General features: G+C 46.3%; 3 protein-coding genes and 1 pseudogene across 3 annotated transcripts; all 4 read right to left on the minus strand.

The window, feature by feature from the left end:
• Window positions 1–901: 901 nt before the first annotated feature.
• On the minus strand, window positions 902–3,574 carry LOC128469183 (dual specificity phosphatase 29-like). Its single transcript, XM_053451019.1, has 4 exons — window positions 3,548–3,574; window positions 3,216–3,425; window positions 2,596–2,816; window positions 902–1,845 (listed from the first exon to the last, which is right to left on the minus strand). The coding sequence occupies exons 2-4, from the start codon at window positions 3,392–3,394 to the stop codon at window positions 1,610–1,612; spliced, it is 636 nt and encodes a 211-aa protein (XP_053306994.1). The 5' UTR covers window positions 3,395–3,425; window positions 3,548–3,574; the 3' UTR covers window positions 902–1,609.
• A 3,779-nt stretch (window positions 3,575–7,353) lies between these two features.
• LOC128469192 (dual specificity protein phosphatase 13-like) lies at window positions 7,354–9,060 on the minus strand. The gene is made up of 3 exons (XM_053451027.1): window positions 8,936–9,060; window positions 8,612–8,832; window positions 7,354–8,070 (listed from the first exon to the last, which is right to left on the minus strand). Exons 1-3 carry the CDS (start codon window positions 9,058–9,060, stop codon window positions 7,871–7,873), a joined length of 546 nt encoding a protein of 181 aa, XP_053307002.1. The 3' UTR covers window positions 7,354–7,870.
• A 5,409-nt stretch (window positions 9,061–14,469) lies between these two features.
• Window positions 14,470–16,252, minus strand: LOC128469160 (E3 ubiquitin/ISG15 ligase TRIM25-like). Its single transcript, XM_053450999.1, has one exon. It carries the CDS (start codon window positions 16,233–16,235, stop codon window positions 14,598–14,600), a length of 1,638 nt encoding a protein of 545 aa, XP_053306974.1. The 5' UTR covers window positions 16,236–16,252; the 3' UTR covers window positions 14,470–14,597.
• Window positions 16,253–17,579: 1,327 nt separating this feature from the next.
• LOC128469274 (uncharacterized) lies at window positions 17,580–25,521 on the minus strand (annotated as a pseudogene).
• Window positions 25,522–26,299: the final 778 nt, after the last annotated feature.

Below are 26,299 nucleotides of genomic sequence, written 5' to 3' on the forward strand. Positions count from 1 at the left end.
ACACGTCATTTTGTCCAGAGTGGACAAAAAAAACTGTACATTTTAACATGGAATAAATTATGAGGAGCCATTTCTGAATTATGTGCAAGAAAAAAGTTATTTATTTTTTTTAATAGTATGATTTTCTAGAACCCCGTCTCGCTTTGCGCTAAAACTATTACTTTTATTATTATTCTTATTTTTTTAAGTGGTTCAGATTTAGATTTTCCAGTTCTGACATCCCCCAAAGGCATAGCGGGTACAGGTATCTGAATTCTCCCGTCAACCCAAGCAGGAAGTTGTACCCCACTTCCTGTTCTCTACCTCTGTTGTTTTAGCGTACGGCGCACAAGCCTCTAGCGCTAGAGATTGTTTCCAGCCGCGCAGGTCCCTCCGTATAGCTATTACCGCTATGATGGGGCAGAAAGATGGCGGCTCTTATGTAATTGGTCAATGCCTTGTAATGCATTCACAAAACCAAAGCTACACAGCCATTTTAGAAGGTTAGGTGGAGATGTGTAGTACACATGAACCTGTCTATTAATACGTGGAACCACTTGGGATCAACTATGAATCTTCTAGGGTTTTGACTCCACCGCGCTTCCGTGGTGGTCCTCCATTTTGACTTTTTCCTGTTCTCAGTAAAACCTTCCTTCCTCAAAGGTTGAGTGGAGGACAGTTCATGTTGGCTCCATGAATTCTCATGAGGTTAAGAAAAGCACGATTCCCAATGAAATTGTTGTGTCCCCGGGACAAGAGGTTAAAAATGTTCTCGTCTTCCCTAGTCTAGACAGCCCTGTAGAGTAGCGTTGAGCAGAACCCCATCCTGGAGCCACTGCCGCTGTGGATTACCCTTGCGACCCTGCTCCTCGCACCTTTCACTGTCCTTCGTGGCCAATATTCTTAACAGTAATCAATTTATGAAAACAATTTATTAAATTTCCTGAAAGTCTCTAATCACATACATCGAACAAGTTTCCATGACTTTTTAAACTGGTTACATCATGTTCTAAGACTCAAACGTGATACAGATACAAAAACCGATGCCGTTGATCCTTGGTTTGGGCGACATAATGAAGGATCCACGAGAGAAAATAATAAGTAGTGCAAAATTGGGGTAAAAATAATTGTACGCATTTATCTAATGAATGGTAATCGTTTTGAAATTAGCCATTTTTCTCCATTATCCCACCTTTTGATCAATGAGTGGTTTATGTTTTCTGATGACATCATTACAAAAACAAATGTTGGTAATGTTCTCCTGTGAAGGTTTTATGAGGAAGGGTGGAAGGGCAGTGATTAAGTAAGACCCATCCACTCTATATTCACCAAGTTCTGTGTCCAAGTCAAGGAGAAGACCCCAAAACACAGTTATGGTCTACGTTGTCCATCACCAAGTAGGTCCGCGTTGCTATAAACTAAAAATCTATGTCTTGGCAAAAGTAAGATGGAGAGTGGAAATGTCACTATCTGGCAGGAACCCGGACCACAGATGTAACTTGTTGGACTAGCTTGATCCAGAGGAGAAGCATGGTCCTCATGTAGATGAGGTATCTCCACGTGAACCTACTGTGTGGAGTCCATCTTCCGTCTCTAGGCTTCCTTCGCCTGTTAATTCTTTGGTTGGCCATCACTCCTGTTTCTCCGTCCCGTTGGCCTGTGCCCGGGCAGCCCGTCTCTCCAAGGCCAACTGAATATCCAGCTCCCTCAACTGCTTGAGGAACCCCCGGTTTGGCAAGATGCAGCGATGCTTCAGGACCTGCGCGATCGCATCAACTACGGTCATGTCCTTGTAGATCATCAAGTAGGCCAGCACGAGGGATGCGGATCGGCTGCGGCCCATGGCACAGTGTACAAGCACTTTACCTGCAGACAGAGGGGGAGGTTTTCAGTACAAGCTTGTCCACGACCTAGAACATCCTAAACCCGACACCCAAGGATTTTGGCAACCTGATCTCTAGCTGTCATTGACGAGTTATCTGTTTTATTAGGATGTCTGAGACTCCTGCAAGTCTCACAAAAATCATTCCCCAAGTTGCTTGATGCAGGAGACACTCCGCTCCAATAATAGCTTTGGTGAAACGCACCAGGGTCTGAAGATACCAGAATCCCTGACACGTTTCTCCTCTGTGGTGCGGAAAGTTGCTGCTCGAGGTAGACATAGTTAATAGGGCACAACGGAAGATTGCTTACTGCAGCAAGCGTTGCCCATCTATTCTGAAATATGAAGTTGTGCTTATCGTTGGGCAGATTGCCTAAACCTGCGCCAACCCTGTGCCAACCGTGGCATCGGTCCTAGCGTCTCAGTGATCACCTGTAGTGTTTAATATAAATATATTGTTCTGTCGTATTCTGTGAGTATAAGTAGTCACTCTCAGACTTGCTGGCCCTATCTAGTCGCCCGTTTCTCCTGCTGTAAAGACTCAAACCTTAATCATTTCTTGGTCTCGTCTTGGACTGAGGAGCCGTACGCCTATCGCACGCACGTTTAAATCCCCTCGCTGTGTTACCCTCTGCTGCTACTGCTGAGAGTCTGTTCCACGTATCTACCACCCTCTCTGTAAAGCAAGGCTCCGTTACATCATCCAATATCTGGTTCTAACAGGGACCACTTACTGTCAGGATTGTTCAGCGCCGTGTGAATGAATTGAGCTGCAGGGTAAAAGTACTGGCTGAGGTCGAATCTCGGGAGATCCTCGGCCTCCACCCCATAGTACTCCACCGTAATGTCGCTGTAGTATTCTGCGCCCGTGTCTACATTCCAACGTCCATGCGCGGCATTCAGAATGTGCGTGAATCCATTTTTCTCCAGGCTGTATCGGTCCAGAGCGGTTTTCCTGCAGGTCACCAGAGAACGTTAAGTCAACGGCAATCCGACATCGGCAATTCCGTTAACGGCACGTTAACCCTCTACAAACACGTCCTAAAGCCTCGCTTTAAGAGATTCTCGTTAAACCCCTGGCAGATTATCGTATAAAAAGAACCAAAAATAATGCGTTACTCCAGGATTTGCCTGAATAATCCATTATTTAGCACTAAACACTCTAACCGGACGAGAGGACCTCAAGTTAACCGCAAGAGAAAGCCCCCACGCTCGTCTTCGCGTCATACCGATGCTGTGTATAAAACAATTGCGTTCAGGTGGAAGAAACCTATTGAACCTCGGATTCATTTTCTGTTGAGGTGTCTTTGTACTTTGCCACTGAACCCGTAAGAACTATAGAGGTCAAACCTACTCGTCTCCGATGTAGAGATTGGGCCAGACTTCGTTGACGTGGGCATATTTGGCCGCCCCATGCCAGAAAAGTCTCTCCAGTTCAAACGCTCCCGGGGTGCAGTAACCAGTCTCTGGATCCACAGCCACAGCTGCGTACGCGTTGGGCTTCTTATTTCGGAGGGGTGCGTCCACGGGCATTTCCTTTCTGGAAACCTATGGTCAGTGGTACCTGGGGGGAAAAATGAGAAGGTTCTTAGTATTATCTACCCTTGGACGATGAAGGGAAAGGCCGCGCTTGGGTTGAAATATCATAAATTATCATGGATAAGGTTTTCGCATTCTACTAGGCACCTCAAAGGTCCTTTTTGCCCACTGTCCCACTGTGGACTTCATCTCCCGACTGGAATGCTACATAAGAGCTAATTCCTGGCCCACGGATTCCCAGGCGTCTGAAACTTCACTCCGTCCGCGTTCCACCCACAAATACGTATCTTACGGCTGAACGTTACGGTTTTAGATTTTACCCTCATCCTTTGAGATCAGATAAACGGTTAACGTCGGCCACTGACGGCGGCTCCGTCACGTAACGTTGGGAAGAACAGAGTGTCAACAGAGCGAGAATGTCCATGTGAAAAGACAGCTGCTGTAATGAGATGACGCGACGGGTCAAACAGCCTCCCAGAGGATCACATCGTGCCCCAACTGCTTGCGAGGAATGAAATTACACCCCGGGGGCCATGGGGATCAGTATGTGGTTACATGACCCGACTCTTAACAAGATCTCAATCTATCAGCAAAACCGTCGTCCCAGCCATGTCCCATCACAAACCCGTCGCGCACGCTAACTAAGCAGCTGCCAACGAGACGTGAAAAAAATTCCAAAAATTTCATTTCTGATCCAAATTTGTGGACATCTCACCTCGACGAAACCTCTCAAATTTCTACCAATTATTTGAGTTGAGCGTTTACCAAAATATATATATATTTATAGAAATTCTTCTATTTCTTTCACATTTGGTTATAAAAAAAACCCCATAGTCCTAATATTTTTCATAATTTTTTTCCAAAAAGTCTTATATTCCATAAACATAGAATCTAGTATTTACCCTGTAATAAATATAAGTCAACTATTAATCTCCATGGACAACAGCTGGCTCCCAACACAATGGGATTCCTCTTGAGTAAACCAGTTTCAAGGAATTACACTAGTGGCGAAACCCAAATGTCCAGGAACTCCCAATACATCAAAGGGCTATCTCTCTACCAGGTGGGAACAATAAACAGGAGATACAATCTACAATCTCCTACAACAAAAGGACTGCAGGAGATAGTATCTGGGCTGGAGACAAGCATGTGTTTGTCCTACAACAAAAGGAGACAATATCAACATTCCAGAGACCCACCCTGAGGACCATCAACTTCACTGTGGGGGCAATCTAACTTCATGGACAAGAGCGGTCTCTACAGGCAGCTGGTGCAGGTACAAGATTGTGCCTTCCTAAGGATGAGTGGACACAAACTCAGAAGATGATTGGCTGGGACTGTTTGGGCATGGTGGCTATAAAGGTGTGAGCAACAAAGACAGAGAGGGAGAACCAGAAAGAAAGAAGGGAGAGAGAACCAGAAAGAAAGAAGGAAGGATAACATCAAGGTGACAGGGACACCCCATCCTTACATGCACACATAGTCATTAGCATAGTGTAGTTAGAGTCATAGAGCCTTGTATTTCAGACGCTTCTCTATATACTCATATATATGTATTTGTTATGTTAATAAACCCATTGTTTTAAGCCACTGGTGTAAGTGGAGTTTCATACGACGAGGAATCGGTAGTAGTTAAAGGAAAGCCAGACGGGTGAAGGTTATATATCCCGGGATTCAAAGGGGCTTTTCTACATACCCTCATACCCGAAACTGGGCTCCTCTCTTTGAGGGTGGGTTGGCCAGTTATCTGTCCTCTGGGGTATTAATCTGCAGTACCCTGGGAAAGGGGGTACTGAACGTATTTTGTGGGGAGTCTTTCGATGAGTCTTTTAGTTTTTTACAAAAGTACTTTTTTGGGGGGACGAAAAAGATATAAAGCGGGATCTCCCACCGTTCGTTTTATTCCTCGAATCAGAACAAAAATTCATTTTCAAAAATATTTTGCTGGTTTTTTACCCCAGTTGTAGTTTTCCCCCCCATAATATAAAGTTTTCAGGCAGCTGCATATCAGCCGTTTGTATGATTCTCGCTCTGTTTTCTGACCCCCGATCTACTAAACCCCCCGACTCCTTATCATACTGCCTGTGGGGAACAATAGAATGACTCAGTCTTATTCACCAGCAGGACTCTCTGACTAACGAAAGTCTATGGTCTAACTCCGCACATTGCTCTGTGACAGATCTCTTAACTAACACGCGTGTTAACAGCCACAAGCAAGTCACGTGTCGTCACGGCATCTGCATTGTGTCCGACAATCACTCGGAGAGCACGTGACTAATGCATGGATCCAGGACTCTCAGTGCAGCCATAAATATTACATATATATACATAAAAATAATCACAAATTATAGGAAATGCTGCAAAAACAGTGATTCCCCAGGAGACCCCCTTTGCGATTCCCCAGGAGACCCCCTTTACGATTCCCCAGGAGACCCCTTTACGATTCCCCAGGAGACCCCTTTACGATTCTCCAGGAGACCCCTTTACGATTCCCCAGGAGACTCCCTTTGCGATTCCCCAGGAGACCCCCTTTACGATTCCCCAGGAGACCCCTTTACGATTCCCCAGGAGACCCCCTTTACGATTCCCCAGGAGGCCCCCTTTGCGATTCCCCAGGAGACCCCCTTTGCGATTCCCCAGGAGACCCCCTTTGCGATTCCCCAGGAGACCCCCTTTGCGATTCCCCAGGAGACCCCCATTGCGATTCCCCAGGAGACCCCCTTTGTGATTCCCCAGGAGACCCCCTTTACGATTCCCCAGGAGACCCCCTTTGCGATTCCCCAGGAGACCCCCTTTGCGATTCCCCAGGAGACCCCCTTTACGATTCCCCAGGAGACCCCTTTGCGATTCCCCAGGAGACCCCCTTTACGATTCCCCAGGAGACCCCCATTGCGATTCCCCAGGAGACCCCCTTTACGATTCCCCAGGAGACCCCCATTGCGATTCCCCAGGAGACCCCTTTACGATTCCCCAGGAGACCCCTTTGCGATTCCCCAGGAGACCCCCTTTACGATTCCCCAGGAGACCCCCATTGCGATTCCCCAGGAGACCCCTTTACGATTCCCCAGGAGACCCCCATTGCGATTCCCCAGGAGACCCCCTTTACGATTCCCCAGGAGACCCCTTTGCGATTCCCCAGGAGACCCCCTTTACGATTCCCCAGGAGACCCCCATTGCGATTCCCCAGGAGACCCCTTTACGATTCCCCAGGAGACCCCCATTGCGATTCCCCAGGAGACCCCCATTGCGATTCCCCAGGAGACCCCGCAGGTACCTGCGTCTGCCGTATCCCGGGTGTGAATGAGGCGCGTTGTGCGACTCCTCGCCTCGCTGGCAGTTTGGGTTATTTTTAGGGTGGGATTTGCTGACTGTGACCTTGGTGGCGGGGTGGGGGCAGACTGGAGGGGGGGGTCAGATCTTTTATCTGCTGGTCAGACCTTCCTTTAACGGTCTTTGGACATTTTAACCCTACGTTGCCACGCACAGAACTTTGTTAATAAAAACAAACTTTAGTAAAAAATATTTGGGAAACCAAACTTAAGGAAATGTCTTTTTTTATTTCTCAGTTTTTCCGCTATGAAACCTCATTGCAAGTAAAATGTGGGCCGTTGCATCATACCCTTAGCGTTGCCCCAATCTCAGGGTAAAGGGGCAGATTCTCGGGGGTCACACAGTCTGGATCTGACTCCTTCCTATCCCTCCCACTGTGAGACTCCCAGTTGGTGCTTTTGCTCCCAGTGTGTTATGGTTGATATCCCTGCTTGAATGCAGGTGACTCAACTTAGTGTATCTTTAACTAACGACAAATCAAGGTTTCAACTACAAATCTAGTAATGGGGCAAAATACACAACAGGGATGAGATCTGGACTTCTAGCCATGTGTCTGATATCAGCAGGAGTGGCCACCAAGGAAAGTCCCACCATGAGCGTCAATAAGCAAAGCAACCAGAAACTCCATATGGTATCATTTTTAATAGGAGAAAATCATTAATGTGACCTGAAGCTTAGTAAATAGTTCCCAGTTGCTGAAAGTCGGGGCTGTAAGAGTGGTGCAGACACTTTGGCAGCCAATGAGATCTGGTGGTTGCCCACTTTTACCACTTTGCACTAGAATAGTTCTTTAACCAAAAGCCCTGGTATTCACCATACGCAGTGTTGGACAAACGCATGATCAAACGCTGGACATGTGTATATGGCAGCCGCCCCAAATTGCAACCTGGGTGTAGAACCTTGGCCACCAGAGGAAGGTAGTAGGTTCATAGAAATGCTCTCCTGCCTGAGTGGTCTCATTCACCAGACCTGTGCCAGCCATGGGCATTGAAGCCACGTCCTGCTAGATAAAATAAACTACTTGCTAAAGCACTTTTCTGAGTGTCCTGATGGATGGGGCAAATAGTTTTGGTGATGGTGACTTTTACGTGTTAGTGATGGTTGTCATCGGTTGAGGGAAAGCTTCTGTATCTGCTCCATTCAAGACCTTTTCTTGGCCTCAAGCTTCATATCAAGCTGACGAAGCTGCTCCAGGAAGCCATGATTGGGAAAGATGTCACGATGCTCACTGACGCTTCGTAGGGCGTCCACCAAGGAGAAGCCTTCAGAGATCATCAGGAAGGCCAGGACCAGGGAGGCAGCTCGGCTGATGCCCATCGCACAGTGCACCAGCACCCGGCCTGAAATGACCAATAAAGGCATGGTTATTACCACCAGCTGACCTAACATCTGGATAAAAAGAGGGACCTCATGGGAAATATTTGTATTTTGGACATAAAGTCAAATACGTCCACCGTGGCCGAATCTCTCTTCTTCTGTGCCGCATGTCAGGGATGTCCAACCTCCCATAGCGCTCTTTAAGCTATGGGGCTGGCAGAGGAGTATGGGAGATATAGTCCTGTAATGGCTGGAGGGCCTCAGGTTGGACAGCCCTGCCTTATGTACTATAAATAACACGTCTCTACCATCCCATCACTGTCTCTGTGATTCATAGAATACCAGTAAGACATAAAACATCAGATCACTCTGTGTAGACAGGTGAAGCCAAGGCCACCCTTTGTTGGGTGATGTTGATATCTCCTGCTGGCTGTCTCCACCATCGTCTGTGTGACCACCACCTGGCCAAGGAATTCAAAGCACAAAGAGACAGAAAAGCAATGCTGACGTTCGGTTTATTTGTACAGACCCTAAAATCCAGACCTGTTTTGTTTGACGCTATACCTTTATAAGATTGCAGCCCAGATCTTATGAACTGGGCCGCCGGGTAGAAATAGACACTCAGGTCAAAATTTGCATCATCGTCTGCCTCCACCCCGTAGTAGTCGATTTTGAGGTCTCTGTAGAATTCGGGTCCGGTGTTGATGCGGTATCTCCCAGAGGCAGCGTTTAACACGTGTGTGATCCCCAGTTCACGCAACACGGATTTGTCCCTGGCTGTAAACCTGCGTAAGGAACATAAGTTAGAACATCAGTGTTGTTATACTGGCGATCTTCAAGTTGTCTTCTTCAGTCCCACCGCAAACCGCGATCAATAAGTATGCTTACGCGTCTCCCAGGTACAGCCTTGGCCAGACTTGGTTCACGTGCCCTGTAGAACCTCGATGGCAACAGAGAAAACGCTGAAGATCAGACACAGGAAGGGGTTCATGGGCCTGCGCGAGACTGGCCATCCTGAACAAAAAGAGTATTATTGTCGTTGGGATGAATTTCTCCTTACTGGAAATGATAGATGGAGTCATCTGCTGGTGAACATTTCTCAGTCACCTTGTAGACCATTACAAATATAAGAAGCAGGTTTGTTTGGAACACCAGGGTCCAACTATGGGCCTAACTGAGCTTTATCCCAACACTTTATGCCATTTTATTTATTTCTCTAGAACAGGTATTTTGAAGAACGTACATGACCTTCAGATCTTATCGGGTGCCAACTACTTGAAAGACGGTTTTTGGGGAATCTGGGGGACAATTAATTACGTCTCAACACTTTACTCCTTCATGGCTCTCGGAACACCAAATGGTGGCTTCAGAAGAAGCTTGGATTAGACTATCAGTAAATTAAACCTTCAGGAGCTCGGAAAGGACAGGTCTCGACCAAAACACAGACTACCTTTCTTGGAAATATTTCTCCTCACCAATCCTGCATATAATATAATCAGATATTTCCCTCACGATGTACTAGTTTTTTTATTTTAATAAAATATCTTTTCGGATACGGAGATGGTGTTTTGAGGTTCTGGTTGCCATTGTGGCCACTGACCTCGGGGCTTAAAAGAAGATAATAATCAGCCAATAATAGGTGCTCCAGAACCATGGACCCTTCTTAGTTGTTACAATGATATGCCCACCCAGACTCATGTAAACACAAAGCAGGTAACAACCATTCAACGTCAGAAGCCCGTCAGATCAAAGAGGACCACGGTTTTCCTAGAGTCCTAGGTAGTCCTAGAAAGTCCTTTATGGTCTTGCATATTTTCAAACATTACCAATGCGAGATGCTTAAATGATACATTTTCTTGAAATAAGCTTTGCGGTCAAAATTATATTTTAACAGCTTGAAAACAGGAACAATAAGTGCTACGAATAATCTCAGCATCTCTGTATGCTTTTCCTCAACAATATTAAAAAAGCGAGCTCAAAAATTAATCTGAGCCATGGAAAAAGTCAGGAATAAGCCACGCCCCTGGCCCCGCCTCCATCGGCGCCATTGTAAAAGTTCCCCCTTTTAGGTCTTATGTAATGCTGGAAGGTATGCCTATGTATCCCATGGACAAGTAACGCCTATTTGTCATATACTAAATATCCAATACACTAACGTCCTACGCACTTAGATATTTCCGTCGGGATTAAATGTCATTTGGTTGGAACCGGGCTGTTGAACGTGGAGATTTAATGGCTGCTATCCTCGGCGGACACAACTGAAAGCACACACCTGCATGTAAGGTCTCGATTCTCCTTCTCTTGGAGTTGTCTTCGCTTCACTCTTCTTCTTGGTTTTTTTCCCCCCTTCCGCCTAAAGCTGACTCCTTCTAGATGTCTGGGCTCTGACTCAGGCAAATCTTACTTTTGCTTCTATTTTTGATCTCGGTTAATTTAATCCTTGGGCGCTCTCCTTTCCCTCGCCCTTCCCTCTTTGCCAGGAAGGAACCGAGGCTCTGGGCACGAAGGGGCCAGGTTTGTCCTTTAAAAAAATAATTCTGTTTAAACCAAACCTGAAGAACAATTTAGAGGTGGATATGGTATGAACCTTCTACCTCTAGCCCTGGACACAGGCATAATAGATAATCATGACGTGTTCCTACCAACTTTTATTGTTCGGATGGACCACTCACCTCAAGTGTCCCATTTTGCCCAAGGTGACTGGGATAGCGCGCACATGCGTTTAGATGTGGATACACAGAGTGGTGACACAGCAGAGGTGCTTTGAGCAGCTGGCAGTGAACATTGCCAGGTACCTGCCTCACTTTTGAAGCAGAAGGCCAGGATATGACATCATATTCCACCATCGTGCTTCAATACATCACACGGTGACTGGTGGCATATGGCAGGATGACTGTTCTGTCCCTGGTCCCCCACCTGGCCAGAAGTCCTGCCGCGTCCATGTCTGAAGCCACCTCTGGGTATAGTTCTAACAGGTGACTAAAGGGAGTGCTGGCAACCCTACCATCTGCCTCAATCTGACTAGCTGGTGCACTTTGAAGGATCCTCGTTTTGACATGGAGAGCCTCCTTCCCCTCCAGACTGCAGTATGTGGTGCAATCCCTCCTCTCTTATTGGCTGTCTCTTATAGAAACTTTGTATAGAGAGCCCTGCAGTGCCAAAAGGCAGCTCCTACACAAAAAGTACCCACCAGCAGGTAAAGTTTTTAGCACAGGGGCCCACTGAGGTGTTGGAGACCTTACTGTCTTGCGATTTCTGCCCAGTCCTAGTTGCGTTCCCTGAACCCATCTCCCCTTTTATCATTCCTTCTTGTGGTTGCCAGCTGTCCAGTTTTTTTGTGGTCAGTCCTGGCAGAGGAGCCTGGGTCCTACAGCTGTCCTCCCCTGTGTGTTGCGTCCTTCTAGTGGCAAAACAGGAAGAGTACATGTTGTGGGGCGCAGGAGATTGTTGGTATTTGTCTGCTTGTGATGCTACACTGTGGAGGGCCATTCAGGTACACATGGCTGCCCCCAGTAAGGCAAGCATTTGGGAAGCTGGGAGATCAGTTTCACCCTTTTTTTTGCTTAGAGGGTTAATAAGGGAATGCGTTAAAACCTCCGCCTGAGCCGTGCCAGGTCATGGTGGGCAGTCGCACATAACTCCACTAATCCTCCTCGGGACACAACAGGGACAGAGTGTCCAAGCGTCTTCGTTACCTAGGATGAGACAAACCTTCCGACTAGCCGTGGTCTTCTATCTGTGTCGAGTGACTGCTGCCACCTAGTGGTGGAAAGGTTTTTTACCGCACACTCACGTTTAGAGACGTGCTTGTGATGTCATTCTTACTGATACGAAGAGCTTACATCACACATAACTATCTCATATTCTAATTGAGATGGAAGAGGATACCCTACAGGGGGAACCCATTGTTCCCCAGCATCGTATCGCCTTCACCACTAATCTATCATCTCCTTTACTAAAACACATCCGTAATTCCCAGAATTCTTTGCTCAAGCAGAATGGCAGGTCATTCCGGGGCTTCACAAACTTTATCATTAATCGCCAGACAATGTAAGCGGCCCACCAGGAGAAAGGATGTGTTGGACTTTGCTTCATCCTGCCCGCTTTGTGCTGTCACCAAACCTCCTTGAAGATCGCTATAGGGTCTACTACAACCACTACCCCCTCCTGAACGCACTTGGCAATGGATGCACCTGGCAACGGACTTCATGGTAGACCTTCTGCCCTTAAATCAACAGCAATGCTTACTTTGATGGAAGGTCTTCTCAAAACGGTCCATCTGACCACTGTGGGGTTCTGACTCTTCTGCCCTATACCCGCGTACCACATCCCGCTCCATCAGTAGCTGTGTCACCAGTCGACCATTAGGGGGGCAGCCTTCTCCAGTTCCTGCAGTGAGGATCCACTTCTAGATCTTCTAGAGTTCTACACCCTGCTTGCGCCAGGTGTTATGGAGTTATTACGCAAATACCGTGACTGTTTGTTTATGGTAGTATTGCATTGCCTTGTACTTCCTGCTTTCCTGTTCCAACCTCTGACCTGGATGAAGTTACACAGTTCAACATGATTCCTCAAACCGACAGCTTACTGTGTCTTGATTTCTTTACATGAAACATGGTGTTAGAAGTGGGATAGATTCAGGACTGGGCACAGCAGCTTTGGGATACCGCACAGGTTCGTGAGACTGTTCTTTGTGGATTTTCTGACATTTGAGAGCTCAGAGGCGTAAACATGGCAGCCATGAATTGCATTCCTCCCCCTGAGGGCACGAGAATCACTGGGGATTGGAGCAGCGATTGGGATACTTTCAGAGCTGGGTTTGAAGATTATTCCCTGGCTACGGGGTTGAATGAGAAATCTGCAGCAGCGCAAGCAGCAACTCTGAGGAGAATCCTGGGCAGTGAATGTAGGCCTGTATATAAACCCTTAAGGACAATCGGCAGCCCCTAAACCCATTGAAAACAATGCATTTTGAGCCCGTACATTAGAAGACTGCATTGGCGTGGCGTGGGCGCGGGCGGTCTTGCTGGGGTTGCTGGGGGGAGCAGGCAGTCAGGCACTGTACCTGTGGGTCCCGGTAATCCCTCGCAAACCCGCAAAGGCTGCGTTCCCGCTGCTCCCTTACAGGAACAAAACGGAGTCACGCGATGTGACGTCACTTCCCGTGACTCCACCTTGTTCCTGGGCGGAGCAAGAGAAGAGACGCTGTGAGGGAGCAACTCAAGGGCAGCCTTGCGGGACTGAGCGGGAAATCTGCAGTTCAGGTAAGGAGGTGGGCTTGACTGGCCACAAAGGTGGTGGGAGCGGAACACCCACATTGCGGGAGCGGGCGGGATTGGGCAAAAAATCAGCGGGAGCGGGATTAAAAAATCCGTCCCGCGCGGAGCTCACTGACAGACGTATGAAAGTTATGGGCCAGGACAGACGGCAGACCGACAGCATAAACATTGCAATGCAGCGACACCAAATAAACAAACAGTCACAGTATTTGCATAATGACTCCATAACACCAGGCTCGTGGATACATCAGATCCCTTGTGCTGCTGTTTCAACTTGCAGCCTCTAGTGGCCCCCCGGGACCCGGAGGATTCGGTTGTTGCGTTTCTCGGGTCGAACCCAGTTATGGTGATAACTAAGACGCTGTTCAGAAGAATCATTCGCCAGTCTCAAGTACTCTTTACAGCAATATCTGTGTTTATTGGATAATATCTTTTAACAAGGACCAATCACAGCTGTACGCAGACAGGTGGTCTCTGGAATGGACCCCCAACACAAGTTTCATAGGCTTTTTATCAGCCAATCATTTACACATTTGATACAGACGTCACAGCAACGCAGACGACAGACTTTTTGGGTAGAGATCCCATCTATTTACTATTTAAATCTATTAAAAAAAACCTTAGCCCGTTAACCATTTCCTTACCTAACGCTATTACTACAAATAAAAGCATATCGAATAACTGATTATAAAAGCTGAATATAAAAATGTGTCGCTCTATTCTATCAGCACGCAGTGAAATACTTTGGAATCCTTCAAAAAACTGACTCCCGGCACACATTAAAGAAACAAGTAGTATGAGGCGCTCTGTTAACTCTTTAAACACCGTTCTATGGGTTTATATAACGTATAGAACTGTAACGATCACGCTTACCAAGGAATTGGGGCCAAATGCAATAAAAAAAGTTTTTAACAGTCAATATCGCAAGAAATCCATCACATCATCCAATTCATTTTATTGGCCCCATTGAATTATATATTATGGATACTAAATGTAAAAGGGGCCGCTCATAACTAACGTTTACATTTTACTTTCTACCAAATAAAATCCTTCCTGCTTCTTTCTGTGTAACGTCTTAGAATGAAATAAATCCCCAGAGTTAATGTTAAAAATTTATATTTAGTTATTTATAACTTGGCAGAGATAGATTTTAAGATGGGGAGTTAAATAGCTCTGGTGCAGAAGGGGTTATTAAGTTGCTTTGTAACCAATCAGATTTCCCTTCTCTGAGCTGTCACTGGTTACCAGGCAGATCAGTTACACAGCGATCATTAATCCCAGCTCCGGATCCTCACCCAGGAGTTATCCTCTACCCAGATCGCAGCGTGAAGCGGCTCAGTGAAGGTGGCAGTGAAGGTGTGTAAGTGTCTGACCGGGTCACACAGCTCATAAAAGGACAGCCGCCCGGCCTCATAGTCCAGGAATATCCCCAACCTCTGACAGGACGGGCGGTGAGATAACCGGATTACTTTACTGTCATGTCTCACTAAATACTGATCATCCAACCACCTCCACAAACCCCAGGACTTCTTATTATATCCAATCACTGACTGATCTCCACTCCTGTCTGTACTGGGATAGGCCATCCCGACAACCCATTCCCCTGATTTACTGCCCTCCACTTCCCAGTAATGTCTCCCTGAGGAGAGGCTCCTGGTGCTTAAAACCTGAGCACAATCCTGAAATCTCTCTGGTGTTTCTGGGTGACTCTGGTTTATTTCTGACCAGGATACAGTTTTGAAGTCACCTGATACATCTACACGATTACCAGCCGTGTTTACATCCAGTAATATGTCTGAAGCCTGAGGAGCATCGAGACGTCTCTTTGCAGCGGTCACAATACCAGCTAAACCTGTGTGTAAAATCACTGAGATCAGACCCTCATCCAGATCATCAATGTCTCTGTCCTCGGTATCCTCTTCATCCTCATCACTCTCAATATCTTCCTCCTCAGTATCCTCTTCATCCTCATCACTCTCAATATCTCCCTCCTCAGGATCACGAAAGTCAGTTCTGTCTGATTCCAGTTCCTGTAAGACAGTTATTGGGTCAGTCATGTTGCACAGCTCCTCGATGTCTTGTATGTTCCTGGACAGTCCCTCCTTCTTTATTTCCAGCTGCTGGATTAGATCTGAGACTCGGAGTAAGACCTGCTCTTCCTGCCGGGAGATCTCACTCAGGACTCTCTTCTCTAGAGCTTCCAGCTGTTCCCTGATGTCTCTAATCAGGGCCGCGACTCGCTCTGTTACTGCAGCTGCTTTTTCTTGCACTTCTGTCCTGCACTCCTGCAGACTCTGGACTCGTTTCTCTGTCTCCTCTCGCGTTGAGGTCAGTTTCTGGAGAAGTTTTCTCAGTTCCTCCTTCTTCTTCTCAGAGGCTTCATTCAGAGTCTCCACCTGGTGTCCCCTGTGCTCTCCGACCACCCTGCAGTACACAAAGATACAGACAGCATCCTCGGTGCAGTAATATTTCAGGATCTCCCGGTGGACGGAGCATTTTCTGCTCTCCAGTGAAGCGGTGGGTTCCGTTAGGACATGTTCCGGGGACTTGCTGTGTTTCTGTAAGTGTTTCTCGCACAGAGAAGCTTCACACAGCAGACAGGTTTTAGCAGCAGGTACAGGAGAGTCACAGTAAGTACAGGAGACCCCAACGTCCTCCTGCGCTGGGTGAGTAGATAGGAAAGTCTCTATTATGTTACAGAGCTTCCTGGTCTTCTCCATCACAAGACGTTCCTGAAACTCTGCTCTGCACTCAGGACACGAATTAACTCCAGATCCTTCCTGGGTGTCCAGCGCGTTCCCAATACAGACCCGGCAGAAGCTGTGTCCGCATGTCAGGGTTACGGGATCGGTGTAAACGCTCAGGCAGACGGAGCAGGTCAGCTCCTCTCTCAGACCAGCGGACGCCATCACTGAACACAGGAGCAAGAAACGAAACTGAGATTGTCTAGTTTCTCAGAAAGCAGTTTGTAGAACAAATTCCTTATATAGGGTGCGGACAGTTTATCTCACCTGTTCGTATTAACCCTGTAGGGTGTAACTTTTGGGTTATACAAAACCAACTCTTCGTTCCGTAATAAAGTGAAACAGACGTGGCAGTAATAAAAAACATTTTTTCTAACCTTTTATACCTTATCTTAAAAGGGTCGGGCCTTATCTGCGCAAGTGGGCTGTTTTAAACATGTTGTCATGCCCCTCTCACCCTTACCTGCTCCCCCCTGCTGTCCTCCGTTACTGCATGCCATGCAAAAGCTCCGCGATCACACAGTAGGCCAAAGCCGCGGTCTGTAGTAGCAACATCTTCCCCCGATCGCGGTAGTGCGGTAGGCCGAAACCGCGGCCTAAAGTTGCAGCAAACCTCAGCTTGCTCAAGCATTAACACAATGCAGTACACCTGTAGCAGGGTGGTAATACCTGTAATCCTCATTAAGCATCCACCAGTGAAGGCCACATACAACACTAATGAACCAGGTGCTATGGATTTACCCCTGCCTGGTAACCAATCCAGTAAGGAGCTTGTTCGGCACGGGGAGGAGTAGATACCTGCAGCACTATAAAAACCCTTTACTCCAGTGTTCCAGAACTTTGGTTCCTGTCTGTCCGTGGACTTCAGCTTCCTGTTCTCCTCTCCTCTGCTCGCTCTGCTACAGACCCTCTATTGGATTCTTCGTTACCTGACCTTTGGTTTCTCTATTGGACTACCCCGTTTGCCTGTTACCTGACCCTTGCCTGGACTACCGTTTATGCTGATCGGCCGCCTGCCCTTGACCTATTGCTTGTTTACTGACACCGCTTTGAACTATCCTCTGCTCTTACGCTCCCAGCCCAATCCTGACACGTGTAGGGGCAGTTTCGTGTATATAGGGTCAGTTATACGTATATAGGGCAGTTTCATTAACTCCTTATCTCTTTTCGGACAAAGACAGAGCTTTAGTGAAAACACATCAGCCGGTAACGTTCACAACATAAGCAGTTTTCAGAGTATCTGGAGCTTTCTGGGATCTGCTGAAGAGGCCCATTTGTTGTGAAGTTAACCCTTTGTCTCCTACAAAAGGAAAAATCGAAACGAGTCCTCAGGCTCATTCATTACGCTGCCTTCTGGCCACAGAGCAACTAAACCTCAAACCAGACCTCTTTACCCCAAAAATGACTCGCTGCCACAGCCGCCACTACCGCATTATGTTTAAGGTTTAAAGAATACCTGAGGAGGCTTCAGTAGCCCCTTGAACCTGCGGTGCTCGAAAAGCTAAGTTTTTAAAATAACATCACAAACACAGAACCTCCCATTTTTATAGAAATCCCCCTTTTCTCCGTGTCAAGGAGACGTCCATTTGGTGTCACTTGGACTGGGACCCCGAACGCAGCGTGAAGCGGCTCAGTGAAGGTGGCAGTGAAGGTGTGTAAGTGTCTGACCGGGCCACACAGCTCATAAAAGGACAGCCGTCCGGCCTCATAGTCCAGGAATATCCCCAACCTCTGACAGGACGGGCGGTGAGATAACCGGATTACTTTACTGTCATGTATCTCTGAATACTGTTCATCCAACCACATCCACAAACCCCAGGACTTCTTATTATATCTGATTCATGACTGATCTCCTCTCCTGTCTATACTGGGATAGGCCATCCCGACACCCCATGCCGCTGATTCACTGACCTCCACTTCCCAGTAATGTCTCCCTGAGGAGAAGCTCCTGGTGCTTAAAACCTGAGAATAATCCTGAAATCTCTCTGGTGTATTCGGGCGACTCTGGTTTATTTCTGACCAGGACAAAGTTTTCAAGTCACCTGATACATCTACACGATTACCAGCCGTGTTTACATCCAGTAATATGTCTGAAGCCTGAGGAGCATCAAGGCATCTCCTATGTTTCTTAGACTCAATGTTCTTTTAAGATTAGGTCGAATCCTAAACCTTTTTCTGCACTCAGACCCTTGGCCGGAAGACTATTGTTTCATGTAAAGAAATCAAGACACAGTAAGCTGTTGGTTTGAGGAATCATGTTGAACTGCATAACTGCATCTAGGTCAGAGGTTGGAACAGGAAACAGGAAGTACAAGGCAATGCAATATTACCATAAACAAACAGTCACAGTATTTGCATAATAACTCCATAACAACTATCCCGCCTGGGTATGTTCTACCTGCCTGGTTTAGTAGTCCTGCCTTGGTGGAACAGCACATTCTCTGTGCTTTGTCTTCTCTGTGCAAACCAGTCCTGTTTTGCATTTACTAGTCCTGTCGGTGCTCTCCTATCCAGCCCTGTGTGTTTCATCTAACCTGTCTGTACCTACCAGTTACTTGTTATGCATCATGTGGTTCAGACTGACATCTAGGCTGCTCCATGATCGCCTTGCCCAGGCCTATTTCAGAAGGGGCATAAAGTTGTTTTCCATTATCTTCCCAGGATCGGCAGTAATTGTTATTCCAAGGTATTGAAACTTATTATCTACCCTGCAGGGAAAAAAAAAATTTCCACATTGCTAGGTCTTCTTAATTGACATTCACCGCAAGAGCCACCAATTTGTCGATATTCATCCTGTAATTGGACAAAAATATCTGTCTGTCTCTAACACTAATTGATGTTGGGAACCCTTTAATTCCATCATTCCCCCTTATTGTTATCGCTAAAGCCTCAACAGTTAATAAACACAGCAAGGGTGAGAGGGGGCAACCATGTCTTGTCTCATTAGAGACAGAGGACCATTCTGATGTAAAACCACCACCCTTTATCCCTGCAGTTACGTTTTTACATAAGGCCGTCATGGCATTAAAGGTGTTGCCCCTGACATTTTAAATTCAAAATATCCATATTTCTGTCTATTTGCAGGTTGATCTGAGTTCTTATCTGTTTCTCGAACTTTGGGGCTCCGGCCACCAGAGGCTACCCTTGCAGGATGCGGACATGTCAGGCCGCTGACGTCAGTGGGCGGTTCCGCTGACGTCACTGGACGGGGAAATGGGCGGAGAGTAGGGGGTGTTGGGTGTTGCATTTCTCGGGTCGAACCTGGAGAGCTCCCAGTTATGGCGATAACTAAGAAATCCCATTCAGACTCTGTTATGGGGAATCCAAGAATCATTCGCCAGTCTCAGGTACTCTTTACAACAATATCGGTGTTTATTGGATAATACCTTTTAATAAGGACCAATCACAGCTGTACGCAGACAGGTGGTCTCTGGAATGGACCCCCAACACAAGTTTCATAGGCTTTTTATCAGCCAATCATTTACACATTTGATACAGACGTCACAGCAACGCAGACGACAGACTTTTTGGGTAGAGATCCCATCTATTTACTATTTAAATCTATTAAAAAAAACCTTAGCCCGTTAACCATTTCCTTACCTAACGCTATTACTACAAATAAAAGCATATCGAATAACTGATTATAAAAGCTGAATATAAAAATGTGTCGCTCTGTTCTATTGGCACGCAGTGAAATACTTTGGAATCCTTCAAAAAACTGACTCCCGGCATACATTAAAGAAACGAGCAATACGAGGCGCTCTGTTAACTCTTTAAAAACCGTTCTATGGGTTTATATAACGTATAGAACTGTAACGATCACGCTTACCAAGGAATTGGGGCCAAATGCAATAAAAAAAGTTTTTAACATTCGATATCGCAAGAAATCCATCCCATCATCCAATTCATTTTATTGGCCCCATTCAATTCTATATTATGGATGCTAAATGTAAAAGGGGTCGCTCATAACTAACGTTTATATTTTACTTTCTACCAAATAAAATCCTCCCTGCTTCTTTCTGTGTAACTTCTTAGAATGAAATAAATCCCCAGAGTTAATCTTAAAAATTTATATTTAGTTATTTATAACTTGGAGATAGATTTGTTGATGGGGAGTGAAATAGCTCTGTAACAAATCAGATTTATTTCCTCTGAGGTATCACTAGTTGCCGGGCAGATCAGTAACACAGAGATCATTAATCCCAGCTCCGGATCGTCACCCAGGATTTATTCCCTACCCTGATCGCAGCGTGAAGCGGCTCAGTGAAGGTGGCAGTGAAGGTGTGTAAGTGTCTGACCGGGTCACACAGCTCATAAAAGGACAGCCGCCCGGCCTCATAGTCCAGGAATATCCCCAACCTCTGACAGGACGGGAGGTGAGGTAACAGGATATCTTTACTGTCATGTCTCACTAAATACTGATCATCCAACCACCTCCACAAACACCAGGACTTCTTATTATAGCCAAATTGTGACTGACGTCCTCTCCTGTCTATACTGGGATATGCCATCCCGACAACCCATACCCCTGATTCACTGACCTCCACTGCCCAGTAATGTCTCCCTGAGGAGAAACCCCTGGTGCTTAAAACCTGAGCACAATCCTGAAATCTCTCTGGTGTTTCTGGGTGACTCTGGTTTATTTCTGACCAGGATACAGTTTTCAAGTCACCTGATACATCTACACGATTACCAGCCGTGCTTACATCCAGTAATATGTCTGATGCCTGAGGAGCATCGAGACGTCTCTTTGCAGCGGTCACGATACCAGGTAAACCTGTGTGTAAAATCACTGAGATCAGACCCTCGTCCAGATCATCAATGTCTCTGTCCTCGGTATCCTCTTCATCCTCATCACTCTCAGTATCTCCCTCCTCAGGATCACCAAAGTCAGTTTTGTCTGATTGTTCCTGTAAGACAGTTACTGGGTCAGTCATGTTGCACAGCTCCTCGATGTCTTGTATCTTCCTGGACAGTCCCTCCTTCTTTATTTCCAGCTGCTGGATTAGATCTGAGACTCGGAGTAAGACCTGCACTTCCTGCCGGGAGATCTCACTCAGGACTCTCTTCTCTAGAGCTTCCAGCTGTTCCCTGATGTCTCTAATCAGGGCCGCGACTCGCTCCGTTTCTCCAGCTGCTTTTTCTCGCACTTCTCTCCTGCGCTCCTGCAGAATCTGGACTCGTTTCTCTGTCTCCTCTCGCTTTGAGGTCAGTTTCTGCAGAACATTTCTCAGTTTCTCCTTCTTCTTCTCAGAGGCTTCATTCAGAGTCTCCACCTGGTGTCCCCTGTGCTCTCCGGCCAAGTTGCAGGACACACAGATACAGACAGCGTCCTCAGTGCAGTAATATTTCAGGATCTCCCGGTGGACGGAGCATTTTCTGCTCTCCAGTGAAGCGGTGGGTTCCGTTAGAACATGTTCCGGGGACTTGCTGTGTTTCTGTAAGTGTTTCTCGCACAGAGAAGCTTCACACAGCAGACAGGTTTTAGCAGCAGGTACAGGAGAGTCACAGTAAGTACAGGAGACCCCAACGTCCTCCTCCGCTGGGTGAGTAGATAGGAAAGTCTCTATTATGTTACAGAGCTTCCTGGTCTTCTCCATCACAGGACGTTCCTGAAACTCTGCTCTGCACTCAGGACACGAATAAACTCCAGATCCTTCCTGGGTGTCCAGCGCGTTCCCAATACAGACCCGGCAGAAGCTGTGTCCGCATGTCAGGGTTACGGGATCGGTGTAAACGCTCAGGCAGATGGAGCAGGTCAGCTCCTCTCTCAGACCAGCGGACGCCATCACTGAAAACAGGAGCAAGAAATGAAACTGAAACTGTCTAGTTTCTTAGGAAGCAGAGAGAAACCCTTACAAAAAAACTACTGCAATTTTTTCTGAAGTAATACTGCAGTTTTTTGGACACGAAAAAACGGCAATACTGCACTTTTACTGCAATATTACTGCACATTTACTGCAGTTTTACTGCATTTGTACTTCACTGTACTGCAGTTATTTTTGTATGGAAGTACAAATGCAATAAAGCTGCAGTACATTGAAGAACAACTGTAGGTTTGCAATATAAAAAAAAAGCGCAGTAAATGTGCAGTAAAACTGCAGTACAGAGAAGTACAAATGCAGTAAAACTGCAGTAAATGTGCAGTAAAAGTGCAGTATTGCAGTTTTTTCATGTCCAAAAAACTGCAGTATTACTTCAGAAAAAATGCAGTAATTTTTTTGTAAGGGAAATGTTAGAACAAAGTCCACATATAGGGTGCAGACAGTTTATCTCACCTGTTCGTATTAACCCTATAGGGTGTAACTTTTGGGTTTATGGCCGTGAAAGTGTGTGCAAATCCGACTGCTCGTTCCCTAATAAAGTGAAACAGACGTTGCGGTAATAAAAAACATTTTCTCCAACCTTTTATACCTTATCTTAAAAGGGTCGGCCCTTATTTGCGCAAGTGGGCTGTTTTAAACATATAGGGGCAGTTTCATGTATGTAGGGGCAGTTATACGTATATAGGGCAGTTATACGTATATTGGGCAGTTTTATGTATATAGGGCAGTTTCATGTTTATAGGGCAGTTTCATGTATATAGGGCAGTTTCATGTATATAGGGGCAGTTATACATATATAGGGCAGTTTCATTAACTCCTTATCTCTTTTCGGACAAAGGCAGAGCTTTAGTGAAACCACATCAGCCGGTAACCTCCACAACGTAAGCAGTTTTCAGAGGATCTGGAACTCTCTGAAGAGGCCCGTTTGTTGTGAAGTTAACCCTTTGTCTCCTACAATAGGATAAATCGAAACGAGTCCTCCGGCCCATTCATCGCGCTGCCTTCTGGCCACAGAGCAACTAAACCTCAAACCAGACCTCTTTACCCCAAAAATGACTCGCTGCCACCGCCACCACTGCATTATGTTTAAGGTTTAAAGAATACCTGAGGAGGCTCCGATAGCCCCAAGAACCTGCGGTGCTGGGAAAGCTAGGTTTTTAAAATAACATCACAAACACAGAACCGATTCCTTTATATTTAATCTGAATTTTATCCACAAATGATAGTTAAAGACGCACAAAAGAGTTTCAAGATAAATAACGATTAATGACAGAAAATCTGTACTGTATCAGAGTGAAAGAATCTTTGGGTATCTCCCATTTTTATAGAAATCCCCCTTTTCTCCGTGTCGAGGAGACGTCCATTTGGTGTCACATGGGAGGGAATGTGGGGCCCAGTTACTTTATGACGCTCGTAATGAGTCTCCTCTTCTACGTTAACCCCTTGGTGACAATGGCTGATTTTATTTTTTGTACCCTTCGTGACAATGGCTGGGGGGCCCCTGCACTTTATGACGCTTGTAATGAGTTGGGTCATAAAGACGGGCAGCAGACTCTGGTCTGATGTATGAAAATGCCATATTTTTGGTTGTTGTGGTGCTTTCTACGTTAATAAATCATGACCATGTCCCCCATGTTATTACCAGTCTACAGGTAACAACCATCCCCTATCTACATGTCGGCTAGATGACCCATTCTTATGGCTCAGGCCTCTATGAACCCCCTCCTGCCATGTTTCCCATCATTCTGGGGGCCATAGTGTTAGCGTTAGAAATATATTATTTATGTAAATATTATATGCCAGGTAATAGCTCTAATTATTATTATTAACAGGGCAGGCTGATCCAGGAGGCGGGGGGGGGATTGCTTTCCAGGCCTGTCTGGAATTCTTCATCTAGGAGTGCGGTGGGGGTCACATAACGCCATGTAACATGACTGAGGCTGCGCGCCCCATGAGAAGGGAGTGAAATATTACTGGCACACGGGCGATTATTATGTTTCTTGTCAGTTATCCCAACTCCTGATTCTTATCCAGGCATTATTAAACAATATCTGGGACCAGTCTTCATCCCCTACCCAGAGTACAGTGTGAAGCGGCTCAGTGAAGGTGGCAGTGAAGGTGTGTAAGTGTCTGACCGGGTCACACAGCTCATAAAAGGACAGCCGCCCGGCCTCATAGTCCAGAAATATCCCTAAAATCAGACAGGATGGCCAGTAAGGTAAAGGGATTTCTTTACTGTCATGTATCGCTGAATACTGATTACCCAAAAAGCTCCACAAACCCCAGGACTTCTTATTACATCCAATCAGTGACTGACGTCCTCTCCTGTCTATACTGGGATAGGCCATCCCTACGCCCCATTCCCCTAATTCACTGCCCTCCACTTCCCAGTAATGTCTCCCTGAGGAGAAGCTCCTGGTGCTTACAGCCTGAGCATAATCCTGAAATCTCTCTGGTGTTTCTGGGCGACCCTGGTTAATTTTTGATCTGGATATAGTTTTCAAGTCACCTGATACATCTACACGATTACCAGCCGTGTTTACATCCAGTAATATGTCTGAAGCCTGAGGAGCATCGAGACGTCTCTTTGCAGCGGTCACAATACCAGTTAAACCTGCGTGTAAAATCACTGAGATCAGATCCTCATCCAGATCTACAGCACGGAGCTTTTCATCATCTCTCCCCTTATCGTTATTATCTCCCTCATCAGCATCACAGAAGTTATAATGGTCTGATTCCTGTTCCTGTAAGACAGTTAATGGGTCAGTTATGTTGCACAGCTCCTCGATGTCTTGTATCTTCCTGGACAGTTCCTTCTTCTTTATTTCCAGCTGCTGGATTAGATCTGAGGCTTTGAGTGAGACCTGCTTTTCGTACCGGGAGATCTTACCAAGAACCCGCTTCTCTAGAGCTTCCAGCTGTTCCCTGATGTCTCTAATCAGGGCAGCGACTCGCTCTGTTACTGCAGCTGTTTTTTCTTGCACTTCTCTCCTGAGCTCCTGCAGACTCTGGACTCCTTTCTCTGTCTCCTCTCGCTTTGAGGTCAGTTTCTCCAGAACATTTCTCAGTTTCTCCTTCTTCTTCTCAGAGGCTTCATTCAGAGTCTCCACCTGGTGTCCCCTGTGCTCTCCATCCAGCCTGCAGGACACACAGATACAGACAGCGTCCTCGGTGCAGTAATATTTCAGGATCTCCCGGTGGACGGAGCATTTTCTCTTTTCAATGGAGGCAGTGGGTTCAGTTAAGATGTGCTCTGGTGACTTACTGTGGACCCTGATGTGGTTCTCACACAAAGAAGCTTCACAATGTAGACAAGTTTTAGAAGCAGGAACAGGACAGATAATACAATAAGTGCAGGCTATCCCAATCTTTTCCAGCTCGGACTCTATTCTGAAGAAATTATCTGCTATGTTTCTTAGTCTCAATGTTCTTTTAAGATTAGGTCGCATCCTAAACCTTTTTCTGCACTCAGGACACGTATAAACTCCAGATCCTTCCTGGGTGTCCAGCGCGTTCCCAATACAGACCCGGCAGAAGCTGTGTCCGCATGTCAGGGTTACGGGATCGGTATAAATGCTCAGGCAGATGGAGCAGGTCAGCTCCTCTCTCAGACCAGCGGACGCCATCACTGAACACAGGAGCAAGAAACGAAAGTAAAATTTCTTCAGAGTACATGTTATAACTCATTTCACATACAGGGTGTGGGCAGTTTATGCCACCTACTTGCTGGTAACCCTACAGCTTTATGTGTGGGTTGCTTCATATAACTTGCACAATTTGGAGTAAACAAGTAGATAATGTTGTATAATCATTTTTAAACGAGTACATCAGTGATGTGAAGAGAGCTGGGATCCATGCAGATACCACATCTCGGCATGTGGGAGCTTCCACCAAAAGGGCAGTGTTTGCGGTGACGTCCTCTCCCCCATCCTCCAATCGGGGGAGAAGATGTCACCTAAAACGCTCACTTTGCTCTTCAATTGGGGAAGAGGAGGTCACCACAAATGCTGTTACATTGCCCCAAGTTCAAGTGAGGGCAAAATTACCATGCACGGTCAGGCATTGACCCACCAGACCAAAGGTAGTGGACTAAGTGGTCCTCTGCGATCCTGCGATACTGAATCCAACTGGTCATACCCTTCCCTTCAAGCCATAGAAAACCAGCCTGATTGGCCGAGAAGTCGCTGTAGAAATGACCGATTTGCCATTGTCACAAGGAGGTCTCCATAGCCCTGGGTTACAATGATATAGTTGAAGTAGAAAATCCAATGTACAACCAGGTGAGCATTTCCACACCTGTTTATTTCTGATGGAAACAAAGTGGTCAGTTTACCAAAATGTCTTTGATCTATACATTCACTAACAATATCAATTTACCCTGTTGTTACAGATTGCTGTTGATTG

Source organism: Spea bombifrons, chromosome 11 (genome assembly GCF_027358695.1).
Source record: "Spea bombifrons isolate aSpeBom1 chromosome 11, aSpeBom1.2.pri, whole genome shotgun sequence".
Lineage (NCBI taxonomy): Eukaryota > Metazoa > Chordata > Amphibia > Anura > Pelobatidae > Spea > Spea bombifrons.